Here is a 17956-nt window from a genome sequence, read left to right as displayed (position 1 = left end):
TATAATTATCGTGCAGTCCCAGCGCAGCAAGTCCCGGGCAATGCAGCCTGGTCGATGGATCCTAGCCACAACAACTGTCCACAACCATCCACTTCCTTGGAGCTGGTGATCTGAATTCCTTCAAGAGCCCTGTCCCCTGCTTCTTGATTATCCTGGACGATGCTCAGTTTACTGCTGCCTGGGTCCAATGATGCCGCTATGCACAATCCCATTGTTGCCGCTATTCCGGCCCTTTCTATACATCTCCCACTCCTTCCCAGTTGGATACATGGGTCTTACAGTAATTATCAAGGAAATAGTAATACATGGAGAGTACGACGTAGAATGTATGGAGGTCCTCGGAATCTACAATTCATGCCTATCATCCATCGCACCTGCCCTTTCTATGGTCCCCCTGGATGCGCGCCGTCAGCTTCCACCAGCCGGGGTACTTCGTTCGGAACAAACATCCACAGCTGCTTGCATCCCAGAAGATCATAAATACGAATCCAGCTGCTTCTACCCCAGCTGCTTGTCCGCTCACTTCAACTATAGCCAGCATAAGTTCCACTTACCATGATTAGATACAGGCCTACAAGCATCTCGCTGGGAGACGAGGATCTCCGGTACCACCTAGAAAGGCTGCTTCTTCGCTATGACAACATGGCCGAGTGGCATCAAAAAGCTCTGGACCATGACAGTTTCAGCGATGACGATCTAGCTTTCCTAGGTTCGGACTCGTTCTCCCCCTACGATGTCTCTCCGCCGGAGTCCTTCTGCAGCTCCGGCCAGGATTTCCCCGGTCAAAATTCCTCGCAAGCTGGTCAGGACAGGGAGGGTAGCCCTTATGGCTCATCGTCATTGTTCGATGAGCCAATCACTTCATCATCCCTAAGGGTGCCAGGTCGGATCCAAGCCATGGGAACCACCGGCTCGTCAGGCGCCCAAGGGTCGGGGTCGGCATCAAGCGCGATTGCAAGAACAGTCTATGAGAGTAATAATCAGATGTCCTGGAAGGAGTGTAGCAGACAGTCGTTCAGCCAATTGCCAGGAGTGCGGGGCGTTGAATGGCCGCAGCGCCATTCACTGGCAGGCCAGCCTTTCATTACAGCAAGCATACCATCCAGATTGGCACAGGAATTTTTCTGGAAGGATGCGGGCGAGGGTTTGAGTGTTTCGCCCAGTCACTCGACTTCCCGCCCACTTCACCTTTGCGCCCTAGAACTGAATCGAGGATCACTTCTGATAGGTTCTGGGTTCACCACCAGTCCTCTGCTTCTCATAAGCACATCCCAAGTGCATGACGGGAAGCAAGCAGCAGGTGAGTTCCAGACACAAATCTTGGCTTTCCCCAACAGCGGAGCTAACCGGCTATTTTTAGAGAACCTGAGACAAGCGTGCTCAGGCACCAAAGTACAGCGGCCTGGACTCGATCTTGAGATCCAATTACAATCCACATGTATCAGTCCAATTGCGCAAGACGCACGGTTTGTCGGGCTTTCTTCGAGTGCTTATCCGAGTACCGAGACAACGCTAGAAATAGTCGAGATGGCTGGTGGTGCAAATAAATCGACCAAGAAGACACGCGGCCAGCGGGCCAGCTCCTCCTCGATGGGGTCTGCTACTGTTCACCACAATGGCCCTGTAGAAAGCTCAGATACAGACATTGAAAATATTTCAGCAGCCCCCGTCGCTGGATTGCAGGAGAGTACTAGACCAAGGCCCACTGAAGCAGATGAGGCCAATCCCACTCGAAGGGTATGGACCCAGTATACCTGAGATTGTGGATTAGATGACTGGACTAACGAGAGTAAGGCTTCGGGAGAGATGGTCTCGCGGGGCACACAAACTGAACCGGTTCGTCTACCACCTTTGCAGGGCCATAGAGGAGCAATCCCCCGTCAGGCTTTGAGTGGCTCGCGAGCTGTCCCGGTAGAGGTAGGTGCAGATCCTGGAAGGTGGTCGAGAGGATAGTAGGTCTGATGTTCTTCGTCAACCACAGAAAGTCCACCAACGTGATCATGAAAACGACACTCGCAAAAAACCCAGAGCGCGGGAGGCGCCCACCATTTCAGGGCTGCTTCGAGATATACCCACGATGGCGTACGTCCAGAGGGCTCAGAACGCTAGTAGAGCCAATTCAGTTGCTTCTATACCATCTGCAAATCCACCTGTGCAGGGTGGTATAGGAAGCATAGCAGATCCACATGGAGAGGTACGTATGCTTTCACGTAGCCTCCTGCGCTGGCCACTGTTAACACCTGAGCAGAACCGGGCGTCAATCCACCCGCGTCTAGTGGAGGCCAGAGAGTTCCAAAGCTACGTCAACTTCATGCTGGATGAAGTCCAAGAGAATATTGAGGATGGGGTCGAGGACATTGGATCGGCGATGATGTTCTCGACGAGATAGGGCGGAGCGTGGTCGTTGCCGATGGCGTGTTTGGTGGAGAGACTGTGTGGATGACAGCAGGTGGATAGAAGCATGTCATCCGCAGTGGGGGGCATCTGAATGCACAGGCACTGCTGATATCACCGCCACGCCAGGCAGCGAAGGTCATGGGCGAGTGCAGCAGTGAGGGAAGGCGTGGATGGATGATGAATGGATGATACGTCGACCTCCTTGCTGCGGAGAATTGGACCCGTACCAAGATCTGAACCTCTAATTCTAATTTGACTGCCTGAGGTTCCAGGAGGTGCCATGCCTGTGAGCTGTCATCTGGTCGGAGATGTGTCGATGACTCTCGTATGATATGCAGGGCTCAGCCATTTGCCTCAACCAGTTGCGTGGACTGGGACGTAAAGCCTGGGGGCGGAGTGGTGGCCGCATCCAATGACCGTGGGGTTCCGTGAGGTTATTCGTCATCATTCAACAACGTCCCCAAGGCTGAGCCATCCATCACGCAAGCTGTCAAGCGTCAACTGTAGGGAAGGACAGGCTGTGTAGACATTAGAGCGGTGGATTAGCGAATGTCGAATTCTCCGGGCCCAAGTTCCCTGGGACGCGGATGCAACTCGACAGTCGACCGTTCGATAAGGCTGAAACGGACCGAGTCGATGACAAGGTTACAATGCGGCCGGCCGTCCGTCACCCCCAACAAGGAATCGATTATGTATTCCTGACACGGTATACTCAACCACCATCATGACTTTCTTATGTGAAACAATGCCATCATCGTCACCACCCTCCTCGCCATCCCGACCCAGTTGATCGCCATCGCGGATGACCCCCCCGGCTGGCTGGCTATTTTAAGTTCCTCCCGCGCCGGCGGGTTTCTGCACTCCATCCATCTTACGCGGCCTGCCCCGCTTGGCCGTTTCGGGGTCCCGCTCTGGGCCTGAGTGCCTGGATTGTATGTTTGGTTTGGTCTGGTACGTACGGTACGGGTGAGTTAGTTGGGTCTTGCCGGATAGGATAGATACAGTAACATTATGCAGAGGAGCTTTGTTTACTATGTACTATGGTACTCCGTGGGAAGTCATGTATGCTTTTAGTTGGATATTTTATATATATATATATATAAATGCTTATAGTACTTTACCTTATGAAGAGGTGCAGCAACTGTTACTTTTCCTCTACACCAACAAAAGATATAGATATCCAGTCGTACTCTCCATGTCTCCTACACTCCATCACTCATCCACTCATCCAAACATAAACATATCCAACACCCCATACAGTCTGACAGAATACTACAAATCCAATCATCGTCCGTTAATCACCCAATACTCCATGCATAGTACTCACAAAGATAAAATATCCCGCTCCCCCCATGACGTAGTGAAACCCCCGATGGCTGGCCCCGTCCACCCCTCAGCCTTATGAGAGTAAGTGGGTTTCGTTGGTATACTTTACTATATATACTGCACGGATTGGTTTTGGTAGACAGGCGGGAAAGAAAAGGACCGGGGTAGTGGGGACCAGGTACGATGTATCATGTAGGTACTGGATTTCTACGGAGAAAGATGCTCATGCGATGATCTACGGTTCATCAGAGATCATATTTTCGTGACGGGTTAGGAGGGGAGGGAGGTGGATGTACAGTAGTCCTGCGTGTGGAATTGGAACCAGCATGTAGAGTGTAGAGCGCAGATAGGAGGGAGCTAGAGGCTGGGCTGTATTTGACTTGGCTCGTTTCATCGGTCAGGGTGGATTGGCACGGGGTGATCACCTAACTCACGTCATCAAGCAGGATCAATTCGGAAAATAATAGTAGACTCTTTGAGCATATACCATAGCAAGGAAACATCTATTCATGTCTAGGATGGTCTCGTGGAAAGCTAGGTAGAAAGAAATCGGTGATACGCATCACAAAATGGGCTGCAAAGACATCTCCCATACATCGCTTTCAAAAATGGGTAAATAGGTTAAAGTAGATAGAACAAGAAGAAAAAAGCAAAGTGGCTCCCGTTGATCGTAAACAGATCTCTAAAATCTTTTGCCCCTGGAATCATTCAAAAAAAGAGATTAAAACCCATGTACTTTCTATAAACATCGCATCCTTTACTGCGCCTTGTTCTTGGAGAACGCCTGGGCGCCGTCCACCAGACGACGCTCGGTGTTCTGACGACCGTTGACGAAGTCGGGGTAGTTGAGAGTCAGCTCGACAGCGCCGTTGACAATGTTGTCCACAGCCTCAACACCGAGCATGAACGAGTGATCCTGGTTACCAACCTCGTAGCGCCAGCTACCGAAGCGGCCACGGGTCCAGATGTCCTTCTCCTGGAGCTTGGGCAGGATCTTGGTAAGAGCGCCCTCACGCTCCAGGGAGGGGGTGGGGTAACCGTGGTCAAAGCGGCGGTGGTAGGTCGACACAATCTCATCGGTGGGCTTCAGCATCTCGGTGTTGACGAGACCCTGGATAGAGTCGGCCAGAAGAGTCTCGTAGTTGACGGGCTTCATCGAAGACTCGGAAACCTCCAACATGATGGACCAGTAAGGTCCCTCCTGGGCCTCAGTGTTCTGGGGCTTGGAGCCGTCCGCGAGCTGCAGAGTGGGCAGCTTCTTGGAGCTCTGGGGCTGGTTGTAAGGAGAGTAGTTGGAGAAGATGGTGGCACGGTAGAAGGGGCAGTTGTCCTCGGGGAAGTAGAGCTAAAGGCGACGGGGTTAGTCCAAGCCCATCTTGCTTCTGGTCAAAACGCAGATAAACTTACCCAGCACTTGTCACCGATTCTCTCGGGGCGCTCACCACGGATACCGATACCGATAACATGAGTGGAAGAGTAGAAGAGCTCCTTGGTGAGGCCGACGAGCTCCTGGTCGCCGATCTGCTCAGCAAGGTAGTCGACGGCCATGGTGGAGACCAGCTTCTGGTAGCCGACGGTGGTGCCATCACCCAGGGTGACGGTCTTGTTGTTGGCATTGACCTTGACAACCTTGCCCTTCTCACCGAAGCGGGTCTTCTCCTTGGGGAGAGTGTCCGCGACGGCGATCCAGATACCACCAGTACCGCCGTGGGCGGGGAAACGGAAAGTAGCGTTGGGACCCCAGTTACCAGCGGTCTTGTTGAGGATGACATTGGTCGTCACAGCCTTGACATTGGGGGCAGCGACACGCTCACCCAGCCAAGCACATTGCATCTAAAAATTGGCGTATCAGCACCTGAATTGTCACAGGAACATTGATTCCGATAACCTACCTTGGTCGTAGGCACAGCCCAAACCTTGAAGTTGTAGGGTCTCATGAAAAGGTCGGCGATACCAGTACCCATCTGGCGAACGATCCATTCGTCAAAGTTCTGGGGCTTGGTGTTGGCGACGCGAGCCTCAAGGGCAGCGTCGATCAGGCCGTCGATACACCTGACCTGCTCATGCTTGGGAAGCATGGAGATGTTGTTCTGGAAGGGGTAGGGAACCCATTGCTCCTGGCAGCGAACGTAGGAGATACGCTGGTGGGTGTACCAGTCGTCATCCTTGGGGAGGGCCTCGTTGATGCAGTCGTCGAAGTACTTGTAGTGGGAGAAGATAACGTGACCACCAACGTCGAAGAGCTGCAATTGCCGTCAGTCAATCGTTGTCTGTTGTTGCAGGCGCAGCTAGAATGAACATACGAAGCCTTCGGGAGTCACATCGGTGGAAGCAAGACCACCGGGGGTCTCGTTGCTGTCAACGATCAACCAAGAAGGGCCATCCTGCACCAAGCAATCAGTATTCGAGGGATTGTAAACGATAGGCGGGCAATTCGTACGATCTGGTTCAAACGCTTCGCGGCACCGAGACCAGTAGGGCCGGCACCAATGACGAGAACGTCAACGGAGCTGGAGCAAAGGCAGCAGTCAGCACATGTTTCACGGGCAGTTGGAAGCTTGTCGGGGAGGATGGGGGGGGCACTCCTTACATATCGGGGTGGGTCATCCTGCCTTGTAGAATATCCTGAAAGCTGGGGACACGGTTCAAAGTCCTGCGAGCGAGGCTAAGCATAGAAGACAAGAGGTGAAGCTGCAGGAGGCTGCAGTATTATAAGAGAGAGAGAGGGGAGGAGGGGATGAGGAGAAGAGGGCGAGAAAGGGAGGAGAGTGCCGTAAGGTATAGGTGTAGCAGTCGGTGGTCGGTCGGGAAGGCGAAACGTGACAAGCACGGCGGTGGGGGGGCGCTGGGAGTCGGTTTCAAGTTTGGGCCCTAACAGATCAATCAATCGGATTCTCGGAATTCCCCAAAAAAAGGCCACTAGGACGAATCCATATTAATATTAATATTAATTCGGGTCGGCGCCGCCCCAGTCGCGGAGCCTTGGAAAAGGGGCAAAGGGGACAAAGCTAATTTCCAACTCCAATCAATCCAAATCATCCCTCATCTTAAACGCCTGGAGAACGCATGGGTCAGCAGGTCGCTTTGGGAAGTAATTGCCTTGCGCCATCTGTGCAATCAGGCCTATTTACGGATGCATGAGATGTAAGAATAGTATCCGATCATCCAAACTGCGCCCAGCTACGAAGTAGGCTTCACGACTATGGAAACACGCAACAATCAATTTTCCGTAGATTCCGATGGTACGATTGGTCCCAGTTCACTGCTTATCGTCACGTCTGAATGCAGCACCTACTCTCCAGAGTCCACCGTCCAAGCTCTGGGATACCGTGATACGGGGTTCATGGGGATTTCTCGGCAGGCACCGGCCTGCCAGGGGCTATCTATCTACTCCGGACGGCTGGTGGAATGCATGTGCATTGCTCCCGCTTGGTTAAGGGTCCTTTTCAGTTCTCCGTAGACCTCCATCCTACTCCGTACTCCATCTGGCTCCATCCTGGCGGAGTGATGGTTGCCGACTTCCTAGAATAGCAATGCGATGCAGTCACGGATCTTGAGAACAAGAGTACTATGAATATCCCATTGAATGGGAATCCTTGGGGATCTATACCTACCAAGGGCCTTGCAGCTATATTGGGATATCCAGTTTAAGCCCGCGAATCCCGATCTGGCACGGTGTACTCCTACTCGGGGGATATTTCAGCTTGCTAGCTGGAGGTGTACGGTACTCCGCCAGTGAGGGTCAGATCACCAACCACCCGCCATCCTGAAGGGCAACTAGCGACTAATCCCGGTGCTGTGTATCCATGGTGTACGTACACCCGGGCAGGACAAGGGCCCGTCGGGTACTACACCCTACGGCCAGTGGATGTCAACTGATCTGACTGGCCAAGGAGGATGTCGACGGCGAGCATCGGCAACAGGATCATCCCCTATTCGACCCTCTGTCACGTCAAGGTAGAGAACACATGAGCCGGGCAACTCTCGTCTGGTTCCACCGATTGCCCTTCTCAGAATGGAAAGACATAGGAGATCTTTTTCCAGAAAGTGCATTCAACGGTTATCAGTTTAACCCGTCTGGGATCGGAGATGCAAGCAGATGGAGTTCTCATCCACCCAGGGACTAAGGGCCCAGATGCACTAACAAAAGCTTCGATTTTCGCCCCCTGTCCTTTGAGATTTGGCCCTTTTGCCAATGCCCTTAATTCTGACGGACGCGCAATCCCTCAGTGGTGGTAAGAACTTTGCTTCGACACTCGATTGCCTTGATGGAACCTCGAATCCGCGGGCGATCGAGAACCGGCGACCAACAATTGCCATTGTGATCTCGTTCCGAGGATGGGACACATCCGAACGGGACTCCATACGACAGAACTATCCGGACCCCTCGTGGGTCTGGGACGAGTCCCTGAGGGAACGGGCAACCGCAGGACGGCTCCGTCGTACCATTTCCTTTGAACGCCATTGAACCATAGTGATGGCGTCAGGCTCTCAGCCATCAGATCGCCGCATTCCCCACCGGCAAGGGACCTTTGCGGCGGCGCTATGGACAAGTGGCCGCTGAACGCGGGTAAGACAGTGCTTGGCTGGCGGGCTGCTTGCGTAATGCGTCCTGCACCAACCCAGCCGGCGTTAATTTTGATCAACACTGATTGTCGCAGTCGCGGTTGATGTTGTTTCTTCCCTCCTCTCCCTCAATCAGCGTCTGGCTGTCTTATCTGACACAATCCGATCAACCCAGAGCGGTTTCGGGAAAAACAGGGTCTGGATGGAGTACCTCTGGATATCTCCCTATGGTACTATTAAAAGTATGAATTCCGGACGCACTATCAGCTTTTTGGGCTACCAGATGCGATTGGCCATTTTCCTTCTCTCAAAAAGAAAAAAGAAAAAGAAGGCAAAAGGGCGAAAAAAGAGAAGGCGTTGCCGACCAAGGAAGGTCGTTCGGGGCCCCATAATAATAATTCATGGATAACATGAATGTTCAGAGCAGACGGAAAAGGGGCAACGACCATTGCCCATTGCCCATTGACTATCTTCGACTGGCCGCCCAGCGGTGGGGACCTGGAGATTGACACCAACCACCAGCGCTCGCCAGCACTCGCCACGAGAGTGATGAACACTCCGTCGAGTCGCCTCGCCCCACGCCCTGCACCGAATCATCGATAGAGGGTTTCAAGGTCGCCAATCCACCTGCAGATTGGAATAATAAAATTATAAGACAGCAATATCCGTAGATTAATATATTTTGCGCAATCAAGGCGAGGTCCGAGCATATGATGAAACAGGCTCTGGGTCGATGACGATGGAAACGGTCAGGAAGTATATCCTGACGACGGTTGCAGTGAATTCCTCTCTGACCGTCGATGATAAGAAGAGCCGAAGAAGTCCTTGGAGTCGTTGAGTGACACGGGGTGGACGATTATCCTTACGGGGATCGATACGGTACCCAGACTGCAGAGCTGGTGCCCGCAAGCCTGTGGAAGCAGCAGCAGCGTATGGCCAATACTCGTACCGTATCTAACCATGGTCTCGATCTATCAGCATTTAATATTTTAATATGCCGGGACCCAGCCCGCTATTTTTTTTCGCCCCTCGCCGCTCCACTCGCGCCTCCACCGACCTGGGCTTGTCTCCCAGCCTAGAACACGAAACCGCCCGTCAGAACCACTGGTGGTGTTTCAACTGCGGTGGCCATGGGGTAGATAGCCGACTGGATGTGGTAAGAATGGCATCTAATTATAATCATCGCCAGCAATGGATGTAGGGGATCAAGTGACACCAAAATCCAAATAACAAGGATCAATTGAGAAGCCAAAAAGAAAGTTCAATCAGTTTGAGTAGGCTGTCAGACCACGTACATCCATCGTAAGCACAGTAATAGGCAAGGCAGGCGAGGTGATAGGCAATGTGATGGAATCATCATCCTAAGTCTGGTTCCGGTTCATTCCTCCTCCCCCCACCACCCCCCCCTCCCCATCCACTGAGTTGTGGTCTGTGGAAGTCCACCGTAAGTACTCCATATGTACGAAGGAAGTAGGATGGATGCATGCCAGCCGCTAAACTTTGGGGGAGTTCAGGTCCGGGTCCAGAGGAGACTAAGACTACTAAGTCAGTCCCCTAAGCTTGCCGGCCATCCTGATCCAACGAACGACATATCGCGCTCCGGGCCACGATCTGTCTCCGACTCTCCGCTCCCTCTCTCGGTGCTGCCCTGCTCTTCTCGCCCCCCCTAAATAATCTTACTCTGACCGTTCTTCCCGTGCCGCGTTCACGCTGCTGCATCTGCGATCCAACAAAACAAGCCGTACGTCCTCCTGCCCGAAACCCTGCTGCTGACCCCCCCCGTCCCCGAGAGAAATTTACCTCCATCTTCCCTCTTCTCTCTCTCCCTTCCCCTCCTCGTCACTCCTCGACCCTTCAGTTCGCATCTTTTGCTTCGCTTCTCAGTCCCTCCCTTACCCTCGTTTTCTCCGTCCAACTCTTGTCTCACTCGTTTCCCCTCGTTTAGGCTTCTTGACCATCCCACCTTCGCTGCCACCGCCCTATTCTTTTTTTTTCTCCCGCCGCTTCTGGATAACCTTCACCCCTGGCCTCCGCCAAGTTTGGACAAAGCAGCCTTCTGCGGCCGCGCCCTTTCGACTTTCAACGCTTCTTATCCGATCAGACTCGCACTTTCACAATGTCCGAAGGCGAAAAAGTGAGAACCTCGGGAGAGGTGTCTCGTCCGGAGCCTACTCTGCCCACCGTCAATCCCGCCGTTGATAAGGCGGAGCCTCCCAAGGCAGCATTTCACCCTGCTGTCTATGTCGGGTGAGTCGCTCTGAGGAGCTGGCAAAAGGCCGACAATGTACTAAGACAAGCCCAGTGTCTGGATCACCTTGAGTTCCAGCGTTATTCTGTTCAACAAGCATATTCTGGACTATGCTCAGTTCCGTAAGTCCCACACTTGGTACTTGGCCGAATTGACCACATGGCTAATCGTATTTTCTCCCTCTTCTAGGTTTCCGTATGTTCCTCTTCTTGCGCGCTCATATGCTCAGCTCTAATGTCTCCCAGCTATTATCCTTACAACATGGCATCTGGCATTTGCGACCTTCATGACCCAGCTTCTTGCGCGCACCACAACTCTGCTCGATGGACGGAAAACCGTGAAGATGACTGGCCGCGTGTACCTCCGTGCCATTGTTCCGATCGGTCTTTTCTTCAGTCTGAGCTTGATTTGCGGTAACGTGACTTATCTGTACTTGAGTGTTGCCTTCATCCAGATGCTCAAGGTCAGTTAAACACCTGCAGCATGAGGGACCTCGATTGCTGACTTGACCTCAGGCTACCACCCCGGTTGCTGTCCTGTTCGCCACTTGGGGCATGGGTATGGCTCCTGTCAACCTCAAGGTGCTCATGAACGTCAGCATTATCGTTATTGGTGTTATCATTGCCTCCTTCGGTGAGATCCGGTTCGTCTTCACTGGATTCCTCTTCCAGCTTGGTGGTATTGTGTTTGAGGCCACTCGCCTGGTCATGGTTCAGCGCTTGCTCAGCTCCGCTGAGTACAAGATGGATCCTCTTGTCTCCCTTTACTACTTCGCCCCGGTCTGTGCTGTCATGAACGGTGTCACTGCCCTGTTCCTCGAGGTCCCGAACCTCACCATGACCCACGTCTACAACGTTGGTGTGTGGACATTGCTGGCCAATGCCGTTGTTGCCTTCCTCCTTAACGTCTCCGTCGTTTTCCTGGTAAGAACCTCTCATCTGCGCTGCCACCCCAGAAACGGAGTACTGATGCCCTTGTACAGATCGGCAAGACCTCTTCCCTCGTCATGACCCTCTGCGGTGTTCTCAAGGATATCCTTCTCGTCATTGCCTCTATGATGATCTGGCAGACTCCCGTTACCCTTACTCAGTTCTTCGGCTACTCGGTTGCTCTTGTCGGTCTCGTTTACTACAAGCTCGGCGGTGACAAGATCAAGGAGTACACTGGCCAGGCCAACCGTGCTTGGGCCGAGTACGGTGTCAACCACCCCGCGCAGCGCAAGTTCATCGTGCTCGGTGCCGTTGTCCTTATCCTCTTCCTTCTGATGGGATCCATGGCCCCCAGCTACGCCCCCGAGTCTGTTGCCAGCGTCAAGGGAATGCTCGGTGGGGCTACTGCTGGAAAGGCCTGAGCGAATCCTTAGGTTTGACGTGGTTGAACTGGTCTGCCTCCATTAATGGTGTCAATAGGCAGGCAGGTGCGAGGTGAGACAAGGGAGTCAAGTGGCTGATGCTCGTGAGTTGAGAGTATGGGGACAGGAAGGTCCCCGGGTGAAAAGTTCCACCCGCCCCCACGATCGCTTTCTCCGTCCATGCTTGGATATGTATGGACATATACCGTTATAAAGATAATGTTTCACTGGGGTAGTTCTTTACGAATTGGGATGCGGAGTGTATCTGGGCCGGCCACATGCAGGGAATGCAGCTGTGCCCAGAGGACACGGTTGATACGACTTGGATCACGGATCCGACGGTTTTCTGTTCTATATCTCTTTAACTTGAAGTTTTTTTCATTTGCCCTGGTGTCCTCGCTCTAGAAGGTTTTGTTGGTGTGTTGCATGCGATTTGGCTCGATGAACAACATTTGTGACGTGTGAAACTAGCAGGAGGCTTTGGTGTCGAATGTCGCTTTCGCCCGTTGTCTTTGCTCGTTTGATTCCCCTCCTACTGTTACTATAGGATCTTTTCTTTACTACGTGATGAGTGTAACCTGCTCGACCCAATAGAATTTCGAGTTTCGTCCATGTCCGTGTTAGCGCGTGATTGATTCCTGGCCAGGGTACGGAGTAACGGGGGGGGTACTTTTGCGTTGGGAGGCAGATTCCAGGTCGAGCCGAGGGTGGCCTAGCCTTGCTAGGTTCCTTGGCTGAGGCGGCCAAGCCTGGCTCCCCTGGTCGGTGATCAGTCAGCAGTCCATGCGGCCTTTAGTCTCGAGCCAATCAAGGGGCATCCAAAAGCCTCGGGCTTGTGCTCGACGGATCAGCCAATGACCTTGGCCCTCTCGACGGCAGGGGCTCCTGTGAGGGCTGACGCGCGGACAGGGCTTGCAGGATACACCAATCATGGTCGGCGTTGGGGAGGGGCCCCCACCGCATCGTTGCCCGGGAAGATGGACCATCGACCAATAATGGCAGAGTCCTTACGGGTCGATCTGAGGCCGGTGGGCCTGGCAGCTCATACGGTCAGGTATGGTATGCCGGGGATCGCGCGGGCGGCCAGAGGAGGGTATTGTGGGTAATGGGCGGTAACGAGGCAGGCAAATCCTGCTCTCCGCAATGGATCGCAGGCGCATCCCAAGAAGCTCCGAGACCTGCGACGGCCATCACTCGTCCGCATCCGTCAGCAGCAGCTTCTTCTTCTTCTTCTTCTTCTTCGTCGTCTTCTTCCTCTCACGCGTCCGCCTGTTTCCTCCTCCTCTCCTCTTTTTTCCACCTTTCCATCCTCCACCTTCACCTCCACATCTACCCGGTTCACCCGTGGTTCACTTCTTGCTTGCCGGCTGCGCATCTCCTTCCTTCCTCGTGTCTTCCATCCGTCCCTTCTTCTCTCCCCTTCCTTCTTTCTTCTACCCTTCAATTCTCTTCCCCTGCTGCCATCCATCCATCGCCTCATCTCTGCTCTTTATCTCCAAACTCCCTCCCCATCACCTGATATATATCCTTCCGTCTCGTACCCTTCCACCCATCTCTCCTGTCCTGCCTGCCGCCACGACCGTTCGCGACGCACCTCTTGTTTCTCCCTTGGTGCCCTGCCATTCGTGGTACAGCTTGGATCGCGAGATCCACAGGTTGCTCACACTTATAGTTTCTAGCTCACTGGACAGACAGAACAGGTCCGATCCTTTCCATCCATCATCGTAGTCGCTCCATTCGACCGCGAATCACCCTCAGTCACAATGTGCCCCATGCTGCTCAACAGTCTCTCCGATGGCCCGGCGATGGTCCTATCCCCTCGCCAGGATCACGCTTTTGTTCAATTCCCTCGCCAGCCGAAGTTCACCCCCGACCCAGAGTCGAGGTCTTTCTTCGCCTCCAACAACAACCTCTTCCCATCCAGACCCTCTCGCAAGAGGTCGCGAGACGATGCCTCCTTCGAAGAAGCCATCAACGGCAACAACACCTCAATGTCCTTTGGATCCGCTGCTGCTCCGTCAATGCGAAAGCAGGTGGAAGAGCCCATCTACGGCGAAGGCATGGTGCTTCTGAACCCGCGCACCAAGATGGCCATCTCAGCCGAAAGCCAGACCGGCACGTGGTACGAAGAAATCGTCGAGAATGCCACCACCGCTGTGCCGGCCTCGGCCCGTCGTGACGGCAACCCATCTTCCTCTGGCCGTAAATCCCAGCGCCTGGATCCCTCAGCTCCCAGTGTCGACGATATCACCCTCTCCTCCATCCAGCGAAAATTGCACTCAACCGACCAACAAGACGACAACCGCCGGATCCTCAACGTGGGTAACCGCTCCGAAGAACCCACTGTCGACGACGCCACCCGTCTCCTTGGCATCAGCTGGCAGCGCATCGCGACTGATGACTCGGATATGGCAGCTGCGGTGCGCGGCTGGAAGAAGTATATTGATCGACAGTTCGCGGCGTATCTGGCCGACTCACAGATTCTCTTGAAGAATCGGGCATTGAATGCCTATCTCGTCACGGCACGGCCAACAACGCCGATGGGATTGGCGAATACATCGGCCTTCTATCTCTTCAATGATGATCTCACCCAAGCACAGCTCGTGGGTTCAACCTGGGAAGCTTGCCTCATGAACCTCCGGTCATCTCCCATCGTCTTTGAGGGTACTCAGATCCTGAATGCCGCCGACAGACCACTTCAAAACGGCATGACCTCGATGGGAGCTCAGAACATCCTGGGAGCGAACCCTGCTGACTCGGGTCTTCCGCTTCTTCAGACTCTCTGTGCCCAGCCTATGAATCTCGGCAACGGCATGGGGTTGAACAACAGCGTAGGAATGGGGACGGGGATGGAGATCGACGCGTAAGCCACCGGTATCTTCATGAACAGCAGCAGAAAAGCATCTTCAACTAAAACCATCGCAAAAACGATGAACGAACTTACTCAACGACACAGCGAAAGCGACTTTCGACTCACCGGACTCGCACACGCTCACATATCTCGGCAGCCAAAAATTTTTTCTTTTTCTCTTCTGATTCCTGGTGCTGTCTCTGTCATATGCTACGCCATCGTAATTAACCGGGATTGACATATGTTTGTGGATTTTTTCCTTTTCTCTTTGGCTTTTTCTTTCTTTGGCGCAAAGGGGGTTGGGATGGCTCGGATGGATGGGATGGTCATGTGGCCGGCCGGATCACATGTGTTTGTTTTGTTTTCACTTTTCATTCACCCTTCTTCCTCTCTGGTTGTTGATATATATTTGCCATTTTCACACATATCATCAGACAATTAAAAAAGAATGGAAAGAAATAATCTTATGTTACTGAGTGCGAGCGAAAAACATCCAGTGAGGAGGGGAAGTAGCAAGTGGCGGTCAGGGCAGCCTGCCAGCCTTTCCATATACAGACTTAGCCATACAGGGTCCATAGTAAATCTGCGTTGCTTGAGTTTAATCTCCCCCCTCCGCATCCCAGCACCAACAACACCCCCAATCTACCTATTGATCCTCACGCTCACACCACTCGTACTCTTTCAACTATCTACTATATCCACCTTGCTGCTGCGATACTTTCTCCGAGGAGAAAGAAAATGGTCTATCCAACACCGTAGTTACACCTACCGCCCAGTCTTGGCAGGTCCCGACCTACCTAGTTCACGGCTTTAACCTCCACCCAAGTAAATCCCTTATCATCTTCCGGCACCGCGGGTCCCTTATTATCTGTGAACAAGGAATCAATCTCCTCGAGACTGAGGTTCGCCGTCTCGGGATAATAGAAATACAAGATCTGAAACGCAAAACGATCCGTCAGCAGGCTGGGCGCGGTGGGAAGCGGAATGTATGTTCCGCGATCGCGACTCACAGGCACAAAGATGAGGTTAAAGCAGGTGAAGATGAGGTAGCCTTTCCATGCCAGCTCTCGGATCAACGTCGGAGATATCATGGCCACGAAGAAACTCCAGAGCCAGTTAGCCGAAATTCCGATGGCTTGCCTATTTGGGTTGGTGGAGATGTTAGCCCGCCACCGCTTGGAATGGGGTGAGTAGTTGAGTGAGCATTATCCTGGCCGTACCCTTTCGTGCGAACATGTTGAGGAAGTAACTCTGGGCCGTATACCCATGGTATGCAGTTGATGGTAGCTCCGTAGATGAGCATGAACAAAAAGAAGAACGCCACCGAGGCCGTGGCGGCCGATTTTTCTAAAGTCGTCCCTGCTGGGCGTTAGAGCATTTCCTGACTCCAGGCCCCAGCCTTGGACTGAACTTAGGCTTACCTTTGAAGGACAGAAGAATGGAGATCATCAGCATGCAGACGAATTGACCGAAGGATCCCCACATCATTGGACTACGCCGTCCCAGTCGATCGCAGAAAAAGATGGGATAGAAGGCTCCTAAGGTAGCATGATCAGCGTCCTGTTGCCACGATGGGATGTCCAGAATTCCTGTGTACCCAAGACAAACATCAGTTGGATCACTCCACCGAGCAATAAACTCAGCTTGGCATCCAGGCCCACGTTATCCTCTAGGACTAGTGTTGTCTTCCATTAGCCATTGATCGGACCGCACATGAACGAATGGTCATGTGGTTATTACCTGTCGTGACATAGGTCTGGAGCACGGGGTTAGCTTTCGAGTCACGAACGTATCAGACCCTACGTACGACAATCAAACCGGGTCCTCCCATCTGGTTCATGAACTGCAGCCCGTAGGACAGTAAGATCCGTCGCCCGGTATGGAGCTCATCTTTCTTGACAATCTCGGACCACTTGTACTCTGCCTGACTAGTTTCGATTGCCCGAAAGATGCTTTCTGCCTCGTGGATCACCTTGGGATCGTCTGATGGTCGGTCATAGAAATCACAGAGGACTTGCACGGCCTCCTGCTGTCTATGCTGACGGCACAGCCATCGAGGACTTTCCGGAAGTCTATCCACCGCCGTCAGATGAGCTGCCCTTCACTCTAGTTACGCGTCCAGTTTGAACTTACCCGAGAATTTGTATGATAACGATGAGCGCGAAGACCATCTGACAGGCGAGGGGAAGCCTCCAGTTGATAGGGCCGTCGACATAGCTCATTCCGTAGTCGAACCAGTAGGAAATGGTAATACCTACCCCGACGGCAAGAGGTTGAGCGCAGACGTACATTCCTCGCCTCCGTGCATCACATAATTCTGATTGGTACACGGGCACGATGGTTGTCATGACGCCAACTCCGATGCCCGTAACAAACCGGGACACGAGAAACTGTGCTCGGGAGTAGGAGCATGTCTGGACCGTAGCTCCAATCTGCAGAACGCCATTAGCATCTGCATGTGCATTGCAGCCATCATAGCGACACATACTATGATTACACACATCGAAAGCCACATGGACCTTCGAAAGCCTAATTTGTCACTAGTTAGGAAGGAGACCCCTGTGCCGGCCAGACAGCCCAGATTGTATATAGACACCATGATCCCCATGACTGCCGTGCTGGGATGATGGACAACCTCAAGAAAATCCGCGTTATTGGTAATCCCGGAGAAGTTAGACTGATTGTAGCCTGCCCAAGACAAGATGGAGGGTCAACATATGCTGCACTAGACTGCACTTCGGACGCTTGCCAGGATCCTACCGAATAAAATGAATGCCGCCTGGCAGGTGAACATGATGGCCAGTCGAAGGCGCAGCCCTCGCCCGTACATGTTGAATTTGACCATATTCGCAGCAGTTGTAGCAAAGCGAGGATGAGCAACAAGAACCAAGCCTCAAGTCGACCGTATACTGGAAGTATTTATATAGAAGCACTACTCCTAACTTTGTCACCGACGGCGAGAATAAGGGGGTCAAGACTGCTGTGGACCCGTGGCACACACTGAGTTGGTGCACAGGAAGCACAACAGCCTGAATGATCCCCTCATGATTAGCTATCCCCGTCCGATATCAGAAGCCCTAGTAACCCGTTGGAGATCGACGCAGGATCCTCCATACCAGGTTTCGGGAAATGCCGCAATAGGATGGAGTGCAGGACCTACAACACGGTCCAGCGAGTCAGACGACGCGATGGTAGCATTCAACGACACGACCTGCGC

General features: G+C 53.0%; 5 protein-coding genes across 5 annotated transcripts; 3 read left to right on the top strand and 2 right to left on the bottom strand.

Moving 5' to 3' along the window:
* Positions 1 to 555: 555 nt before the first annotated feature.
* Positions 556 to 2389, top strand: BO80DRAFT_361964 (uncharacterized protein; the record flags this gene model as incomplete). Its single annotated transcript, XM_025716039.1, has 4 exons — positions 556 to 1304; positions 1500 to 1737; positions 1807 to 1917; positions 1982 to 2389. 4 exons carry the CDS (start codon positions 556 to 558, stop codon positions 2387 to 2389), a joined length of 1506 nt encoding a protein of 501 aa, XP_025572629.1.
* A 1810-nt stretch (positions 2390 to 4199) lies between these two features.
* Positions 4200 to 6637, bottom strand: BO80DRAFT_427601 (protoporphyrinogen/coproporphyrinogen oxidase). The gene is made up of 6 exons (XM_025720049.1): positions 6314 to 6637; positions 6164 to 6233; positions 6027 to 6107; positions 5616 to 5966; positions 5131 to 5556; positions 4200 to 5068 (listed from the first exon to the last, which is right to left on the bottom strand). Exons 1-6 carry the CDS (start codon positions 6394 to 6396, stop codon positions 4481 to 4483), a joined length of 1599 nt encoding a protein of 532 aa, XP_025572628.1. The 5' UTR covers positions 6397 to 6637; the 3' UTR covers positions 4200 to 4480.
* Positions 6638 to 10405: 3768 nt separating this feature from the next.
* Positions 10406 to 11888, top strand: glfB (UDP-galactofuranose transporter; the record flags this gene model as incomplete). The annotated part of the gene is made up of 6 exons (XM_025720990.1): positions 10406 to 10536; positions 10592 to 10659; positions 10727 to 10732; positions 10783 to 11000; positions 11053 to 11460; positions 11520 to 11888. 6 exons carry the CDS (start codon positions 10406 to 10408, stop codon positions 11886 to 11888), a joined length of 1200 nt encoding a protein of 399 aa, XP_025572627.1.
* A 1641-nt stretch (positions 11889 to 13529) lies between these two features.
* Positions 13530 to 14971, top strand: BO80DRAFT_166084 (uncharacterized protein). Its single transcript, XM_025713909.1, has one exon. It carries the CDS (start codon positions 13652 to 13654, stop codon positions 14753 to 14755), a length of 1104 nt encoding a protein of 367 aa, XP_025572626.1. The 5' UTR covers positions 13530 to 13651; the 3' UTR covers positions 14756 to 14971.
* Positions 14972 to 15536: 565 nt separating this feature from the next.
* BO80DRAFT_447658 (sugar transporter-like protein) lies at positions 15537 to 17584 on the bottom strand (the record flags this gene model as incomplete). Its single annotated transcript, XM_025721617.1, has 9 exons — positions 15537 to 15879; positions 15960 to 16098; positions 16161 to 16277; positions 16337 to 16414; positions 16480 to 16495; positions 16547 to 16811; positions 16873 to 17171; positions 17228 to 17427; positions 17500 to 17584. The coding sequence occupies 9 exons, from the start codon at positions 17582 to 17584 to the stop codon at positions 15537 to 15539; spliced, it is 1542 nt and encodes a 513-aa protein (XP_025572625.1).
* Positions 17585 to 17956: the final 372 nt, after the last annotated feature.

This window comes from Aspergillus ibericus (genome assembly GCF_003184845.1).
Source record: "Aspergillus ibericus CBS 121593 unplaced genomic scaffold BO80scaffold_37, whole genome shotgun sequence".
Classification (NCBI taxonomy): Eukaryota; Fungi; Ascomycota; class Eurotiomycetes; order Eurotiales; family Aspergillaceae; genus Aspergillus; species Aspergillus ibericus.
The sequence above is the reverse complement of the archived record's forward strand: the minus strand, read 5'-3'. Positions and strand labels throughout refer to the sequence as shown.